A 19,045-nucleotide genomic window follows, 5' to 3' on the forward strand; every position below is an offset into this window, starting at 1 on the left:
AATTTGCCAATAGTCTTAATAATGTCCCTTATGGTTTTCTTTTTTCTTTTTGCTTCAAGATCCAATTAAGGATTATACATTCCTTCTTTAGGAATTTGGACCTTCCATTGGCTAGATAAAAGGTTACATTTTTAACCTTTCTTCCCTCAGAGTTTCTGCTTTTTTTTTTCTGTATGCAAGAACAGGTAGATAATAGCATGATGTGCTATATTCAAATCTTTACACTTGTAAATTATTTAATTTTACCAAACCTCAGTGAATCAGTTAAGATGCTTTTGGTTGCAAGTAATAGAAAATCCAAAATAAAAATGACTTAAACAATTACCTTTAACATCTCAACTAAAAATAAGTCTACCATTAGAACAGCTGCTCAGTGATGTCATCAGAAACCAGGTTCTTCCCATCTTTCCACTGTGCCATTCTCAACATATTGGTTTGCTGCCTTAGGCTGGCTTCCCATGTAATCCCAAGATGGCCACCACAGTTTCATGGTCACATATCAATAATAATGTTCAGAGGCAGGAAAAAGGATATATGTCTTCTTGACTCTCTTTTAAAGAGAGAAGATAACCTTTCTAAAAGCACCAGCCCACACACTGAGGCTTCATTGCCTAAAATTTCATTCCATGTTCCTGCTCAAACCAGTAACTTGGCAAGCAAGATGACAACTCCATGATTGCTCAGGCCAGTTAAAATTTATCTCCTAGTCTAAGAAGGTGCTGAGACCCCTCTGAAGGATTTGTCTGCATGATGAACATAATCTGGTTTGGGAAAGTGACAAGTGTCTGGTACACTCAGTTTTTTCTCTTACCAAAAGGAGGATATCACTTATGGAATATTGCTATAAGTATGAAATGAAATAACATGTGTGAAGTCTAAGCCAGCGCCTGGCATGAAATATGTGTTGATAGATTAAGTTTCTTCCCTTGCTTTCTTGTTAAGATATACTGTTGTTTAACCAAAAGATGGCAGCAAAGGGAAAACTCTTCAATTTAATATTCTTTGCCGGCATCTACCTAGTCCATCACTTTATCTATGTTAGAATTTATGAGAATCTTTAAGTACTCTGAATTTTAATGTTGCTCGCAGAACAATTTTTAATGGATCAGATCTTGTATTTTTAATGTTATAATAATAGCTGTTCTTGAAATCACATAATTTCCACTATGTGACTATATCAATCACTTCAGAAGAAGAGAATATATTAGAATTCTTAGCTGGGAGAGCAATTAAATAGACTGGGAAATATGCTGTTCAAACCACTTGATTCTCCAATCATTTTTATTTGAGGGACAAATCATTTAATAATTTTACAATGTCTATATCAAATATATTAATTAACCACTGATTAATACTTACATCTCCCAATGGAATTTGTTATAATAACTTCAGTTCAGTTCAGCAAACATTTGTTAAGCACCTGTTATATGCCAAGTTTTGTGCTGTGCTGCCTTGGAAGAATCTACTGGGTTGGACAAAGACATGAATAGAAATTCCAACAAATAAGGTAAAGGTATGTACATGTTGCCATAGGAGCAATGAGAAGGGTACTATACCTGGTCTGGGAGATTCGGAAATTTTTCTAGGGTAGATGAGGCCTGAGATACAGTACAGTGAATGAGCAGGGTTTAGATGAGAAGAGTTGGGTGATCAAAGAAAATTGGGAAGACATTCCGAGGGTGGGGTGGGGGGAGAAATCACAAGCCATAGCATGAATCCCAAGCTTACAGAGAAATGTTGGGAGAATGGGAATCTATGAGCGGGGGTTAACTAGCTTAAGTATTACCTGAGAATGAGGTTTATTACAAGGAAAATAAGCAGATGAAACTGGGGGCCTAGGAAGCCCAGTTTATTGAAGACTTTTCAGACCAAGTGAGGAGAATGAATTTTAATGAATAAACAGTGAGCCCTTGACCACTGTCTAAAGGGTTTTAGGCAAAGAAGGAATATGGTAAAAATTTCCTGTTTAGGTATACTGATATGTCTATTTGTTGCATTTGATTTTTGTTTCTTAAAAATGTTTTGAAAAAATGTGTTTTGGAAAAAAAATGTTTTGTAAAATGGGATTAGGGGGCACCTGCCTGGCTCAGTCAGTAGAGCCTATCTCTTGATCTCAGGGTCATGAATTCAAGCTCCGTGTTGGGTATAGAGATTACTTAAAAAAATTTTTAATGAGATTAATAATGGTATCCACCTCATAGAATTGTTATGTGTGTTAAAAGGCTAAAAGATTTTCATATATGTAAAGTGCTTAAAACAGTTTTGGCATATTGTAAGCATTATATAAGTGCTTATTAAGTTAATAAATTCTAATTTGTAACTGAAGAATGCCATATGAGATACACAATATGTTATATATATGTAATAATTGCATAAACATGAAGGCTGTTTACATATAGACATATAAATGTATACATATATAAATAACATATAAATTAAAATGTTAAAATATATAAATAAAATACACATATATCATAAATATACATATAAAATGTACATATCTGCATAAATAAAATAACTTTGCAATGATTAGTCTGGTATGAAATTATGTTAGCCATGTTTGTTTTCATGTGGGAATAAGTTGGCTTTATAAAGTTTGAAACTAGGCAAAATATAAAGGAACTCTGGAAGTGTAGGTAAGAAACTAAGCACAGTGCATTGGGATGCATTTCCTGGGGTGGAAACCAGGCTCATGTGGGACAAGATGAGAGGGAGATTTTTACCTACTGTATATTTTTATAATTTTTGGATCTGGAATCAGTATCTCTTCATCTTAAGTTCTTCATATGATGAGTGAGAATCATATCTACGTGTTAATGTTTTTTTCAAAGAATTTTCAAAGGGTTATGGATAGAGAACATTCTGAAGGATCCCCAACACAGTCCTGCAAAAACTTTTAACTGACTTTTGAAACAACTACCTACTAAGAAAAATGTATGATAGCTCAGTACAATTTACAAAGTGCTTTTAGAAATACTTTCTCATTTATTTCTGACAACTCTGGAGTTGACCAGAAAAGCTACTTTTCTACTTTTAGAAATAAGAAAGCTGAAAGTCCCAGAAGTTTCTGGGTGTGAAAGCCAGTATTTGAAACTGAGCCCATGTCTAGAACTATTTTTACTCTACCACCTACCTCTATAAAACAGATGCCTCAGGGAGGCTGGCTGGGTGGCTCAGTCAGCTAAGCATCAGACTCTTGGTTTCAGCTCAGCTTGTGATCTCACAGTTTATGAGTTCAAGCCCCGCATTGGGTTCTGTGCTGACAGTGAGGAGCTTGCCTGGGATTCTCTTTCTCTCTCTCTCTCTGCCCCTCCCCCATTCATGTGCATGTGCTCTCTCAAAATAAATATTTTAAAAATCAACAATCCAGGGAAAAATTTACTATTTAACTGATAGTTAAATTAGTTAATTTACAACTAATAGTTGTAATGCTTAATAACCAGCAAATAGTGATATTGACTGGTTTATTAAGTTTTCATTATGTTTTTTACTGACTGCATAGTCAGCTGATGAGGAAAGCATTAATTATTGGTCAAATAGTCATAGATCATATGGCACAAAAAAGGAGGAAAGGAAATAAGCAACACAGAGCCCCCAGCACAGAGCCTGATGCAAGGCTTGATCCCACAAACCATGAGATCACGACCTGAGCTGAAATCAAGAGTCGGATGCTTAACCGACTGAGCCACCCAGACATGCCTGGATTGTTGATTTTAATTAATAACACATGTTAATTCTCTACCACCTTGGGAAACTGAGTGTTGTCTGCAAGTTACACATGCACTGATAACATCTGCTTTAACAGATACCTGGTAAGTGGAATGAGAAAGTGGTGGTTTGTGTGAGTTTGCATTTCTCAACTCTTTTTCATGCCTCTCTTCATATTTGTAATTGAGATTATTGGGATAGTAAGGTAAATAATCACTGTTAGGAAAGCATTTTCAGGCATGTGATAGGTAAGTTGGACAAAGAACAAAGCCCTGATCACAGCTGTTAGAGATGTCGATATCTGCATGACAGTTTTCTTTTTAATGACATTTATCGCCAGCTCTCTTATTTTTGATGTACACTAATGATCCATTAACCAGACAATCCTCACTGTTTTCCAGAGGGATATCAGACTCTGAAAAGCTAACTGATAAGATGAAAAGTTGGGGGCAGGTGGGATGTGAAGGGTACCCCCACTGGCTTTCCCTGTGCTAGAGTAAGTGTCACTCTAGTTGTCGTCCTTGACCATGTGAAATGGTAGGAGCACTCCCAAGGTGCAGGGGCACTGGTTTCCTGAAGCTGTCATGGTCTGGGTGTTAGCTGTTGTATCTCTTTAGAAGTCTCCTACAAGACACTTGAAACTTTTCCCTTAGCCTCTCAGGGCTTTAAGACTGGGACCATATCTTGCATACCTTTAATCTCTACATGGGACTCCTATTTCTTCCCATATTGAGGGATACTGAAGCCTTGGTAAGCTGTGCCCTTGGCCAGTAGTTATTTTTTTCTCCTACAATTGTTCTGGGAGAACCAGCGGACTCCATGAGGGCAGGGATTACATCGGTTTTGCCTATTATTGTATCTCCAGCACTTAGAACAGTGTTGTGCATGTAACGAATGCTCAATTTATTGAAGGAACTATCTTTCCTTTCTTTAACAGCTGAGTGTCACAGACTTGCTCTAGGTTTGCACAGTCTCCAAGTCAATGAAAAGTACATCCGACTGGCTCAGGACCCCCAACATCTCACGTCTGGAGTTGATCAGTTTAACTGAGCCCAGAGTAAAGTTTTTCCCTCTTCTCCCTCACTCAGTATACATTTTATGGGTCTCAGTTGATTGAGTGGGATTCTTCTTAAGCTCATACTGAGATTTGAGTCCTACCATTAACCAGCCCATTTGGCAATGGACCAGATCCCCTGCATAGTTCTATCTTGCTTTCTTTTTCTTCCTAGGGAATTGGCTTCAGCTCCAAGAAGCCCTAGATTTGTCCTGTGTCCTCGCTATCTCTGAACCTCCACTGGTGCCATGATTTTAGCAACAAATTTTGCCACTACTCACAGACTCTTATACTGAGGTCCCTCTCTATCTGAATGGATTTGTTAATACTGATTCCATTCTGGATGAGACATGAATCAATGCCCTCTCAACACACACACACACACACACACACACACACACTTTTGGACTTAAATTTTATTTTACTATTATTTCTTAAAATTTTATTTATTTATTTATTTATTTATTTATTTATTTATTTATTTATTTTGAGAGAGAGAGAGAGAGTGTGCATGCACATGAGCAGGAGATGGGCAGACAGAGAGGGGGACAGAGGATCCAAAGAGGCTCTGCATTGACAGCAGAGAGCCCAATGCAGGGCTCAAACTCACGTACCGTGAGATCTCGACCTGAGCCAAAGTTGGATGCTTAAAAGGACTTCAATTTTAAAATACTGTCTCCACTTTGGGGATTGGTTCCATTACAAATATGCTATCTTAGTCACAGCTCATTCATTCCTGGGGCTTACATTCATCTCTCTGCCAGTTCACTGTTGGATTCCTAGCTGATCTCAAGGCCAAGGCTATATATGGTTATAAGAATAGCTCCTTCCTTTGGCAATGCACAAGGACTTCTGGGGATAAGTAGCCAAAAAGATGGCCTGATGTTATTACTTCAATTCACCCTTATCTGTTCACTTCTTTGAAAGAGAAGTGTCTTGTTTTCCCTTGGTAAGCCACACAAATTACATGATATTTTTAAAAATAAAAATCAAAGTATTACTGTGATTTCGTTCCATTGGCTAGTAATTTAGTTAAAGTGGATACATGAGCCAATTCTGGCATATGAGACAGAATGGAAACTGACCTGTGCAGGGTTTCCTTCCTGAAAAACAAGACAAAGGCACCAAAGGAAAAAGCTCTTGCCCCCTACCCTTTTTATTGGCTTGGGTTGGGGGAATGCCCAGAGCAGAATGCAGCCCTCCTGCAACCTTGAGATGACAAGCACAGGACAAGAGCCAACATGCCGAGCACAGGAGAGCAACAAGACAGCTGAGTTTTGCATCATTTGGCAGCTGAACTGATGCCAGCAGCAACCTACCTCCAGGCTTGTTTTAGGGGAAAATTTGTCTATTATTTGTTAGGGCCTGAAGTTGGGGTTTTTTTTACTTGCAAAAGCATGAATTCTAACTTGGAGTTAATTTTCTCTGTTTAGAACATCAGTTCTTATCTTAGAACTGTTAGAACATCTTATTTCTAGGTATTTTCTCATCTGACACTTACTGTGACCTCACATTTCCACATTCCTGGCCCATCCCTGTCTGGAATTTTATTTTTCTTTGTGTCCTAATTGTACCCTTTACCCTGTCCACCACTGGATGTCCACCTACACTTTTCTCTAAAGGTTTTTTTTTTTAATTTTTTTTAACATTTATTTATTTTTGAGACAGAGAGAGACAGAGCATGAATGGGGGAGGGTCAGAGAGAGGGAGACACAGAATCTGAAACAGGCTCCAGGCTCTGAGCTGTCAGCACAGAGCCCGAGGCGGGGCTTGAACTCACGGACCGCGAGATCATGACCTGAGCCGAAGTCGGCCGCTTAACCGACTGAGCCACCCAGGCGCCCCTCTAAAGGTTTAATAGTCTACTGTCCAAATCAGTTTTGGCTCAGGTCATGATCTCATGGTTCATGCATTTGAGCCCTGCATTGGGCTCTGTGCTGACAGTGTGGAGCCTGCTTGGGATTTTCTGTCTCCCTCTCTCTCTGCCCCTCCCCTGCTCATGTGCTCTCTCTCTCTCTCTCTCTCTCTCTCTCTCAAAAATAGATAAACATTAAAAAAAATAGTCGACTCCAACATAAATATTATATTTTTTAAACGTAGGAAACAATGATTTATGGAGGACCTACTACATGTCAGGCTCCATACCAGGTATGTTAGAGACCTTACCTCACTGACTCTTCAGAGAGTTACAAACAAAAGTAATGGTTGCAAGCAAAGTAATGCATTCTAGCTCATTTAAGCGAAAGGGATTGATTTCCTGGTACAGGGTAGCTTACAGAATTTCTACGAGTCCCAGGAACCAAGCTTAAATGCTGCAGAGTTTAAAGGAACACTCAACCACATCATGGACTGTCAACACAGAAGCCCCACTGCTGCTTGTGCATGAAAGCACTGGACACCTGTGACACTAGAGCTTGATCAGTAGAACTTCTGCCACAGCGGCCCTGGAGAAATCATGTGCTTCCATCACAAGAGCCGATGGGCCCCAGTGCAGCTGCCCCCTCATGGGACTTTTTTCACCTCCCAAGTCTCCCAAGCTTGCTTGGCAAAACCTGGCCGTATATGTAAAAAACTGTGGCCACAAGAGAATCTAAAAAACGGAGTTCTTAGTTTTCCAGCATCTAGAGTGTAGGATGGCAAACTAGAGAGTGTTGCAATTGATGCTCAATGAGCCAATAGGAGGGCCTGGCACATGCTTCCTTAAAGAAAGAGTTTTCTTTACAGGGGAGCTGTTTAACTGGTTAATTGCCACAAGGCAGAGAAAACAAATGGATTGCAATTCAGTGGCATCTTCAGAAGAGTAGTGTTAGAATGATTGAGATGGAATTTCAGGAATGAGGGCCATGATGAATGAAGGATGCCTCTGCTGGCTGAGAAAGGTTAAGGAGTTATTCCTGAAATTTCTTTTAGGTAGCTTCACAAATAAACATTAAAATTTTCACATACTTCTTGAAATAAGTTGATGACCTGGGGCACCTGGGTGGTGCTGTCGGTTAATTGTCTGATTCTTGATCTTGGCTCAGGTCAGGATCTCACAGTTTGTGAGTTCAAGCCCTGCATCGGGGTCTGTGCTGATGGTGCGGAGCCTCCTTGAGATTCTACCTCTCCTTCTTTCTGCTGCTCCCTTTCTTGTGCACTCTGTCTCTCTCTCTCTCTCTCTCTCTCTCTCTCTCTCTCTCAAAGTAAGTAAATAAATAAATAAAATGACGATCTGCTTCAAATAAATTAGGTACTTAAAGTTTTTGTTTTAACCTATTTTAAATTTACTTCTGGAAGTAAATGGGCAGATAAAACTTTCCTTCTGCTCCTCTGTGAGTGTATGGGAAAACCAACCTGTGGGACATCCCTTCTATGGTGCTGTGATCTTCTACAAAATATTAAATAAAAATCCTTCTAGCTGGCTATGGAAAGTCTTAATGAACTGAAGGGTGGAGGAACGCTTTCTAATTCCTCCCATATTCATCACCTTAGTAAGAGACACATTTTATTTTATTTTTTTTAAGGTTTATTTATTTTTGAGAGAGAGAGGCAGAGCGTGAGCAGAGGAGGGGCAGAGAGTGAGGGAGACACAGAACCTGAAGCAGGCTCCAGGCTCTGAGCTGTCAGTATAGACCCCAACGTGGGGCTCCAACTCACCAGCTGTGAGATCATGACCCGGGCCAAAGTTGGACGCTTAAGGAATGAGCCACCCAGGTGCCCCAGTATGGGACACATTTTAACATCTTAAAAACCAAAAAACCAAAAACAAAAACCTTGTAAGTTTCTTCATTGATTATTCTGTGCTAAACTGTTTTTTTTTCCTTCAAGGGCAATGTTCATTAATTTAGTACCACCAGCTAGCTGACAGCTTGTTCTGTAGGCTGTCAAGGGCATTGACAAGTGACAAGGATTTTGCTTTTCCTGAAGGATTCTGGGGGGCTTTTCACTGCTACTCACAGGGTACTGACAGCAGAGAATGTGAGTCCACTGGCAAGGAGTCTCCAAGCGGCAGATTGAACATTTCCTGCCGCTGCCAGAAACCCAATACCATAGAGTGAAGCTCTTTGCATTCAGCACCCTCGCCCCCCATTCATTTTCAGAGCCTGTTTTTCCTTTGACAACACTTCGCAGAACAGTGACAAGTGTACAAATGAACTGTCTATTCCTACTCTACTGTATAGCAACATGTCTACTGTCTTAAATCCTCAAACATAGCAGCTTCTAGTTCATTTCCTTGATGTATTCATTATGGTAGCTATACCGGGGGTTATCAAATAAAATTTTCTTTAATGAATATCTCGAAAGATATAGTGTGTCTCTGCAGGATTGCATTGCTTTCTTAAAGTTTACCATGAAGTTACTTTCAAATGAAACATGCTTTTCTCATTCACGTCATCTTACAAATGAGGAATGCATGCTTATAAAAAAAAAACTAGTCTCACTATGTAAGTAAAGACGTTCAACAGAATGCAGCAAGTTAAGGAAAGGAAAAAGGAACATCAGTAATAATTTTAGCACATTTCAGCACAGATATAAGGTTCAGTGTTTGTTGGACTAAAATCATATTATTTAAACATTAATCTTCCTGGTTATTAGGCCTAGTTAATAGGTAGCCCTTTTAAAATCTCAGGTCTATCGCTTTTAGGCATTTGTTGCAAAAGTGTTTTTCTGTTTGCTCATCAATTTCATTTATTTTGTTAAAGGCTTCTCTTTCAGAGTAGGTCTCACTACTTTCAGAATGTCTAATAGATAAAATGCTCGACTGGTGTTTGAGTTTTATGCTATTGTTTGTGAGCCTGGGACTGAACCTTATCTCCAGAACCAGTCCTGCTCCCTGAGCCATAATACAATGTCAGTACCTGAATGAGTTAACACTGACGCCCACAAGGGATGAAAACAATCACTGCCCTAATTTTTTTTTTTATTTCTATAAGTTTGTCAGCATAGGGAGTTTTAAGTAAATGAAATAATATATAGTAATTAACGGTAAAAGATGAGGTGAAGGCAACAACAACAACAAAAAAGAAAGTTGATTAAGAAGAAATGCATAGAAGTTTGAATAACAAGAATGTTTGAACAGTTACTAGTTGACTGGTTTCGCTTAGAGCAGGGTTAGCAAACGGTGGATCATTGGCCAAATCTGGCCCAATGCCTGTTTCTATACAGCTCATGAATCAAGAGTGTTTTTTTTATATTTTTTAATGGTAGAGGGAAAAAAACACAAGAGAAATCCATTTTGTGACATGTGGAAATTAGAAGAAATTCAAATTTCAGTGTTCGTGGATAAGGTTTTATTGGAATACAGCAGCTCTGTATGGCTGTTTTCACACTTTTTTGGCTTAGTTGAGGAGTTGTGACAGAGATCATATAGTCTGCAAGATATTTACTACCTGGCCTTTTACAGCAAAAAGTTGCCCACCCCTGGACTAGATTTTGAAGTTTAATATTTGATACTTTGCTCTTCCTTGCTTTTCCTGTCTTACACCACTTCTTTTCTTTCTTCTTTTTAATTAAAAAAAATTTTTTTTAATTTATTTATTCATTTCAAGAGAGACAGAGAGAGTGAATGGGGGAGGAGCAGAGAGACAGGAAGAGAGAGAATCCCCAGCAGGCTCCACAATGTCAGTGCAGAGCCTGATGTGGGGCTTGAACCCACAAAACGTGAGATCATGACCTGAGCCATAACCAAGAGTTGGTCCCTCAACTAAATGAGCCACCCAGGCACCCTACATTCCTCCTTTTCTATGCACATCTTGGGGATCCTCAATCTGAGCTCAGGGGTGGCATTAACTTAAAGTGAGGGTCCGTTTATACCTAAGTCTGAAATAGAAGAGGCCCAGAAAGAGGAGAGAACTTGATAGAAGACAAACTTGGGTTTGGATTCTGGCTCTGCTGGTTGTATATCTTCTCTCGAGGAAGCATCAGTTTTGTCATCTGTACAATAGGGATAATAATTCAGACATGTGTACTGTGTAGTCAAAAAAATTGAATATGTATGGTGACTGATCTATACCTTCCTTCCCAATTTCCTAAGGAGCAGTGCTCTATGTTTGAGCACTGCTCAATTTGTTTGCCCAAATTCATAGACATGGTTTGGGGAGAAAGAACCCCTTGTGTGGAGTACTTTCTTCCTCTGGTTCCTCTCCTGATGGGGTGATTTAAAGCAACCTACCCTGGATTAAGTGGACTTTCTCTCAAGACTGCATTAGAACTCCTTTCCCCTAGTGTCTAAGGAGGCCTGCCTTGCACAACTAACATTGTGGCTGATGTGAAGAATCTGTGCTTATATGTGACTTTTCATTGTTCTATTGAAGTTTGTCAACTTTGTTTTCATTTCCATTTAGCTCTCTTTTCCTATAAATAGTGTATGTCTAGATTTATACTTAGACTGAATAACATTATCCTGTAATATTTCATTTCTTGTGTCGAGCCCTAAAACATTAAGATCCTGGTCAATCTCTCTCTCACACAAAAAATATAAATATATTTGTTTTTTTTTTTTTTTAACCAAAATGCTCTTAAAGTTTTTGGTCATATGCTCTTAAAGATATACTGCAAACACTGAAACATGTTTTTAAATGTCACTTATTTTCTCTACAAAATGTAGACACTCGTTAAAAGTTCTCACTCTTAAAATGCTGCCATGATTATTGTTATAGCTCAACTTTGTTTTGGTCTGGATAGAAGCCACAGTGATGACTCAGTTCATCCCATGAACCTTCAGTCTAGTTTGCTAAAATGGACAACAGCTGAGCCATATTTATGTCATAATCTAACGAAACAACAGTGTATAAAGTAACATTATAAACCCTTTTTTGAGAAGGAAATTCATTTAAATTAAATTTCCGTTTATATTTATCTAAAACAGGTATTATGTGATTTATATATATAATAATAATATATATAATATATATATAATATATGTATATTATATATATTATATATATATTATATATATAATATATATATACCCCTACTTGATCTCTACAGGTACCTACTAAGTTTTGGAAAAGTTTAGAATTTTTGCTAAATAGATTCAGTCTTATTTTCAAATCTAGGCTTTGACAATTAAGATAAGGCTTGCTTTTTTTTGTAAAGTGAGGATAAATTTAATGTCACATTCTTAATCCTGGGTTTATATTTGCATAAAAGAAGAGCTAGTGGCTGAAAGAAGGAGCTCCTCAAGTTTGGAAGGAACTTTTTCCCTCACAAGCTGTCACTAAAATAGATCTGCTCCCTGACATTACCCTGGAGGTGGCAGGAGTGTTGACAGGACTGGTCAGGGGTAGCTGGCTACCATGGCTTGAGTGCCACGATGTGGAACTGTGGGTAGGTCCCAGACTTACAGGTTCATCTTAGATATCTGTTGTCCCCTGACTCATAGGTGTGATTGATGAGGGACTGACTGAGCTGAACCAGAGAGAGAGGCTGATTTTTGCCTTTTGCCTGACTAGGCCAAGGACCAGAAAGGACAATGATTTTATAATAGAACTCCAGGTAAGGTATTCACTGATGTATTTTTTTTTTTTCTTAATGCTAGGGGCATCAAGATGAGGCCATTTGCTTCATTCCTTACTGATCTCTATGTGGATTGGCTATATTGCCTGATCCATGAGTGAGCCACTGGGCCTTTTTTATTAAGTGGGTTAAGCTCAATTATCAAAGGTCTCAAGCATGGAGATTTTGGTCTATTTCTCCCTCCCTCTTTTTTCTAGCCCAATGAAAGCAAACACTAGGTGAATGTATCTGCTCTGTTCTCTGAAACTTGCCCTTAGGTGGGTTATTCTAAGGGCTAGACTGGAGGACAAGGAATTAACACAATCATTTTATTTTCCACACAGAGCTTCATCTTCCAAACTATACTTTATCAGTACTAACAGTAACAATTGAGTTTCCATCTGCCTTATTCCTTTGGAACGTTTCTTAATTGGTTCAGAAACCAGGTAGGAAGTGAGGTACTATTTATGGGTTGCTCTCAAAGACTTGATCAAGAATGACCCCCTGGAATAGTCAATCTCACCAAAATATCATGACTTTTACACAAAGGAGGGGAAGGGAAATGAATATTGGTCGTAATTGTTAACTGACATACAGCAATTTGGACTTAATATAATTTTAAAGTGATTTCTTGACTGATATTGGTGATAGCCCTTAGTTAGAGGTGGGTTAGGTTTAGCTAATCCCCGTTCCTCACTACCAGCTTATAATGAAAACAAATTTCAGATAAAATCAAGGTATTTACCAAGCTTGCACTTAGCAGCAAGCAGGAACACAGCAGTTCTTACGATGTTTTATTCGATTAGATTAAGACCAAGTCTGTTTCCTCAGGTGCTGGAGTACATCTTGCATAAAATGTTTACCTTAAGACACAGGTATCAGTATTCTGGAGGCAGGATGTGGTTAACTTCATCACTGAATCTTCTGAATGGATGACTGAACACAGGAGGTTTAGAGGTCGATCTGGGTGCCATCCCTTAGGGAGCAGGCTCCAGAACATCCTAGATTCTTAAAAAAAATTTTTTTTAATGTTTATTTTTGAGAGAGAGAGAGAGAGAAAGACAGACCACAAGCCAGGGAGGGACAGAGAGAGAGATACACACACACACACACACACACACACAGAATCCAAGTAGGTTCCAGGCTCTGAGCTATCAGCACAGAGCCCGATGTGGGGCTCAAACTCATGGACTGCGAGATCATGACCTGAGCCGAAGTCAGATGCTTAATGACTGAGCCACCCAAGCACTCCAGAACATCCTCGATTCTTATACTCTGTTCCTGCCAAGAGTGGCTAAAACACTTTAGCTAATCCACCTGTCTTCATCATCACCAGTTTTACCAATGAAAACTCTCTTGTAACATAATGATACTAATTGGCAAAGTCTCCTTGCTTATTACAGAGAAGCACTTGTAGGGTGGGCTTTCTGGTTAGCACGCTGGCCAGCCCCTGAGAGGATGGAGCAGTTCCCAAGAAGAGCATCTGACCTGCCTACTTCACATGTATTACAGAGTGCACAGCCTTTGCAAAGGCCTTCTGTGGTATCCTTGCAGTCTCATTTATGGAGGTGAAAGAATTCAGCACATGCCACCCCAAAATATGCCCCATTTGTATATTGATTATTTTGAGCTGAAGGCACGTGATTTGCTAGAAGGCTCTAGCAAATGCTAGAGGAGGCTTTCTCTGAACTTCTATTATCTGCCCAAAGAGAGATCCTCCAAAAGGAAAGCAGTTGTCATAGGTGCCCTCCCCTGGAATTTCCTCAACCAGGGAAGACTGAGTTTTATCATAGGAGGCAAGACCAGAAGTTGGAACCCCACCCAGACACATTTTGTCACAAACTATCATATCTCACATTTTTCTCCTAAGGCCCATTCATTTTACCAAAAAATCAAGTAGTCGATCTGAAGTGGCCTACAACCTCTATTCCCTCGCCCTGTTGAGATTGTAAAGCTCTCAGATTTCACAGCTACCCCCTCCGTGTACATAATATTAAAAATTAATAAATTTGTGCACCTTTTCTCCTATCAATCTGCCTGTTGCCAGTTTATGTCATAGACCCAGATATCATACTTAGAAGAGGAGGGAAGGGGTGCCCCTGGGTGGCTCAGTCAGTTGAGCGACTGACTTTGGCTCAGGTCTCCATCTCACGGTTCGTGAGTTCAGGCCCCGCATTGGGGTTTGTGTTGACAGCTCAAGCCAGGAGCCTGCTTCTGATTCTGTGTCTCCCTCTCTCTCTGCCCCTCCCCCGCACACACTCTGTTTCTCTCTGCCTCTCAAAAATAAAGAAAACTAATTAAAAAAATAAAAAAAAAAAGAAGAAGAGGAGGGGCAAAGTCTTTCTTCCCTTACAAAAGTTAAGTCTTTTATATGCCCATTTATAGAGGACAAACACAATAGCAGGTTTCCTGCTTCAATACATATTTGAACTCTCCAGTGAGGAGAAAGTATGAAATTTGTAAGGAGTTTTTTTCCATTTATTATTTGATCATAGATTATATTATTCTTTTTTGATTACCCTTTCTATGCTTGAACATATTCCTTATTATATGCTGCACATTGAATAATTCTGGATTTCCTTAGTTCCTCTCTCCCTGCCCCCCTACTTTTGTAATTTTGTAATTTTTTCTTAAGGCCAACTCGTAATCATAGTTCAATTTCCTACTGTAGGCTTGGTTGGACATCGTTATTATCATAACTATCATTATAGGTTCCCCTAACCCAAATTAGTCCATATCCTATGTCTTTCCAAGGTTTTGAACATGTTTGGAAGGTGGCACCTGTGTCCCCCCAAAATACGTGATCTATAGAAGAGCCCAAGTCATGAACTGGTGAGCTCAATGAAGACATAACAGAAATAGTTCCCCTTGATCTCAAAAGTATTCCATTAAGGATTGATTGTATGTATAATGTTTATTTTTTAGTATCCGCCCCGAAGAGCCAAGTATGGTACAGGCTCAATATTATAAGGTGAACAGCCACAGACATGGTTTGGTGGATTAACAATGGACCCTCCACTCAGCAGCCTTTGTAACAGGCTGTGGATACATTGGGAAAGATTGCTCAGGGAACATTCTCTTTAGGGTCATGTGGCCTGACCCTCGTGGTGAATTGAATTTCCTCTGCCTAGTTTCCTTGTTCTCCCCTAGGGAGAGAACATTTTTTTTTTTTTTTGCTTACAATCTTTTTTGAAGTTATACAAAAAGAATCCCCCCAAAGTGAAAAAATACATTATATACAAAAACACTTTCCCTCAGGAGGAAGGCTCTGCGCCCTCTCTTTACATGCAGTGCTTTCAACTGTTGCTCCGGCCTCCACGGTCCCCTCCACTGCTGCCCGGCTTTCAGCCTGATTCTCAGCCTCCTCCTCCATGTTTTCTGAAACTTCATTTCCACTGGAGACGGCATCCCCACTGCCTCCATTCACCTCCAGCTCTTGTTTGGCTTTCTTTGCATCATCTTTTCGGGGACTCTCTTCCTCTGGTTTCCTCTTCTTTCTGACAAGGTGGGAAATGTCAGTCACACAGTTAGATGAGGAAGCACCATCTGTTGGCTTTCTACTGGCAACCATGGAGACTGAAGTGCCTCCTCCACTAGGAGTGAAACCTGAAGCAGAGCTCTCCACCAGAGTTGCTTTCAGAGCCAATTCAGCTACATTCCCACTACGCTGGGACTCCTTCGCATCTTCTATCTTCTCTCTAATTTCAGGTAGCAGTTCCTTCAGCTCCTCAATTTCTTTTTCATATTCAGAAGATGATCTATCAGCCTCCTTCATCTGCTCGCTTAGTACAGCCATTCTCTTCTCAATGGGCTTCTTCGTAGCCCATACCCTCCGTCTTACAGAAACACATGGCTTTGAGGGCTCCTCTACCCGTGTCTATTCCCAGTCACATTTGAAGGGTGCAGGAAGGCTATTACCATGAAGAATGCTTTCCATGGAGTAAGATGGATCCTGAAGGCATCAGAGCTTCTTGCCTTAGCCACATAGGAAATGGAACCAACCTTATGCGTTTATCTCATCAAGATTCTACCTGTTGCATTCAGGGCAACAATTGAAAGTGTTTAGGATTTCTTTATTTTAATCTTGAGGATGAATGACAGAATTTCTGGCCTTGAAGTGAAAAAAATGGTTTTTTAAAATTAATTGAATACATTGTGCCATGAGTCATGTCCTCCATCCCCACCCCTCCTCCTGTACATATCCCTCAACATGTCCTCCATGTTGGTCGTGCATGTGTGGCTTCGTTATATGCTCCCATAGTCTGCAAAGCCCTCCCCTCATGCTCCTGACATCTCCTGTTGTGTGTACCAGCTGTGTCACCGGTCCATCTCAATTTCCAGTTGTGCCAATTGCTTCAGGAGTGGTGTTTGGCAACATGAACAAAAATCATCAACGATGTTGTTTCTGAACTAACGTGCGTGTGTGCATGCGTTTGCTCGTTGATGAGTCTTAAAGACTAACCCAGGGGTGCCTGGGTGGCTCAGTCGGTTAAGGTCTGACTTCAACTCAGGTCATGATCTCACGGTTTGTGAGTTCGAGCCCCGCGTCGGGCTCTGTGCTGACAGCTCAGAGCCTGGAGCCTGCTTTGGATTCTGTGTCTCCTCTCTCTGCCCCTCCCTAACTTGTGCTCGGTCTCTGTCTCTCAAAAATAAATAAATGTAAAGAAAAAAAAAAGACTAACCTAGGTGCAGTCATCACACAAAGGAAACTTTATTTGCAACACATAAGGAGATGGGGGGGGGGCAACGAGGAGGAGGGAAATAACTTCCAAAGCATGACTCCTGGAGCATGGGTGAGTATAGGTTCTTTTATTTAGGGTTAGGATGAATATTCAGAAAGGGGAGCTTTATTATCACATATAAAGGCAGGCATAAATAAGGTTATGCAGGTACTTAGAAAACATCCTATATTATGTTCATGAAGCTTGTGCTCCTTTTAGGGTAGACTTTAACATTATAATAAAGCAGGGGGAGGGGCTATATGGTCATGTTCCTAGAACTGGTATAAACTCCATGGGGTCTTGGGCTTGTTATCTCAGAGAAGGAATGCAGGGCCTTGCTTACTTTTGGAATAGCACTGGGAGTTCTAACATTTATTTATTGTCTCTGAACAGGTTAGTTTATTTCCTGGACTGGTAGAGAATGTTAGTGTTTGCATTCCCTTTATTCCCTTAAAATCCTTAATTACTATGGTTTTTGCATTTCTTTGTAATTCTGCCGCATCCTAGGAAATTCTGCAAGAAGTGAGCTCAGATTAGCGGGGCATACATAGATTACAGAAAATAGCTGCCTACAGTGACTTCTCTGATGTCACTAAAGCTATGTCTTGTCTTTCTTTTCTGGGGACCCCTAACTCTTTCTGCTCACAATGTTTCACTAGACTCATTCTATATTGCTTAAGGCTTAAAACAAAGTTTTAAGTTTTGTGGACAATCCCGGTTTCCAGTCCAATGAGAGAGGAGTACGTGGTTTACTAGAAAAGCCTATATAACAGTTGATGAACATCATTTACCAGTTGTGAGTCCTTGGACAAGGTATATAACTTCTCTGTGCCTTCATTTCCTCATCTGTAAAATAGAAAACTGATCTCCTGGGATTGTTGAGAAGGGTAAATTAGTTGTAAAATGCTTAGAACTGGGTCTGGCACAGAGTAGCATGGAGGACATGAGACATGTTGTCTTTAAAGAAGGAGTAGAGGAAAAGGACAATGGGTTAGGATGGGATCCACTTGACATGTTTTCCAAATTGAACGTCAAAAGCTTGCAGTTGGGTTTTCCTTAATCACCTAGAGAATGCAGTTGCACGTGAGATAAATTGTTGATGAAGTTTGTATAGCTTTGTCAAGCATGTGGCCATGGTCTGGGCTTAGCATCCTTGAACCTCTCAATATCCTCATGAAAATAGGCTGGAATATCCAGGGGCCTTATTAGGAGAAATCAGAGGAGAGATTAGAGGATTATTATGGCATGTCCTTTGTACTTATTAAACAGTTTTTAAAAGAACAGAAAAAGCTAAAATTGTCAAAAAAGAGATGCTAAGAAGTTGAGCCAGTTGTGTAACACAATGCCAAACCATCTAATTTCCCTCTACCAGCAATGTGAGAAAGCATTTCTAAAATGAAATGATTTTGGTAGATACATGATTTATTTGACTTGGTTTACTAAAAATTATTTGTGCGAGCTGGTTATGTAGTCATGGTATCAGCTGTGTTTCCATGGCTACAAAAATAATTGCTCTTCTACAAACAGTTTTTGCAACAGACAAGTATTTGATTATGATCTTAAAATTGCTCTGTAATTCAAGGAATTTTATCTCAACCGAAAGAACAAAAACCTAATGCTTTAAAAACTTATTTTTCGGGGCGCCTGGGTGGCGCAGTCGGTTAAGCGTCCGACTTCTCGCGGTCTGTGAGTTCGAGCCCCGCGCCGGGCTCTGGGCTGATGGCTCAGAGCCTGGAGCCTGTTTCTGATTCTGTGTCTCCCTCTCTCTCTGCCCCTCCCCCGTTCATGCTCTCTCTCTGTCCCAAAAATAAATAAACGTTGAAAAAAAAATTAAAAAAAAAAATAAATAAAAACTTATTTTTCTGGAATTGATTTTGTTTTAAAAAAACAAGAGGAGAGAGTTAGATTATGGAAATGATCTAGCAACTGTGTTTCGAGTGTTTTGCGTTTAGAACTATGTATCCATCCTCAGTTAATAAGATGGCAGTTCATTCTGCAGGGCCTGCATGCTGACCTGAGCACCCATTTATGTGTTCCTGGTTGCCCCTTTTCTATTCCCCATGACTGTTCCTCAAGCTTCTCTATT

General features: G+C 39.8%; 1 protein-coding gene across 1 annotated transcript; it reads right to left on the reverse strand.

Annotated features, from left to right (window-relative positions):
- Positions 1-15,412: 15,412 nt before the first annotated feature.
- Positions 15,413-16,043, reverse strand: LOC125170719 (nuclear autoantigenic sperm protein-like). The gene is made up of 2 exons (XM_047867420.1): positions 15,864-16,043; positions 15,413-15,806 (listed from the first exon to the last, which is right to left on the reverse strand). Exons 1-2 carry the CDS (start codon positions 16,032-16,034, stop codon positions 15,471-15,473), a joined length of 507 nt encoding a protein of 168 aa, XP_047723376.1. The 5' UTR covers positions 16,035-16,043; the 3' UTR covers positions 15,413-15,470.
- Between the last annotated feature and the right edge of the window lie 3,002 nt (positions 16,044-19,045).

Source organism: Prionailurus viverrinus, chromosome B4 (assembly GCF_022837055.1).
Source record: "Prionailurus viverrinus isolate Anna chromosome B4, UM_Priviv_1.0, whole genome shotgun sequence".
Lineage (NCBI taxonomy): Eukaryota > Metazoa > Chordata > Mammalia > Carnivora > Felidae > Prionailurus > Prionailurus viverrinus.

Coding starts and splice junctions, on each gene's coding strand:
- LOC125170719 (XM_047867420.1), bottom strand. CDS start 16,034: ATGGCTGTACTAAGCGAGCAGATGAAGGAGGCTGATAGATCATCTTCT. Junction 15,807..15,863: donor TGGCTCTGAAAGCAACTCTG/GTGGAGAGCTCT, acceptor TCAGTCTCCATG/GTTGCCAGTAGAAAGCCAAC.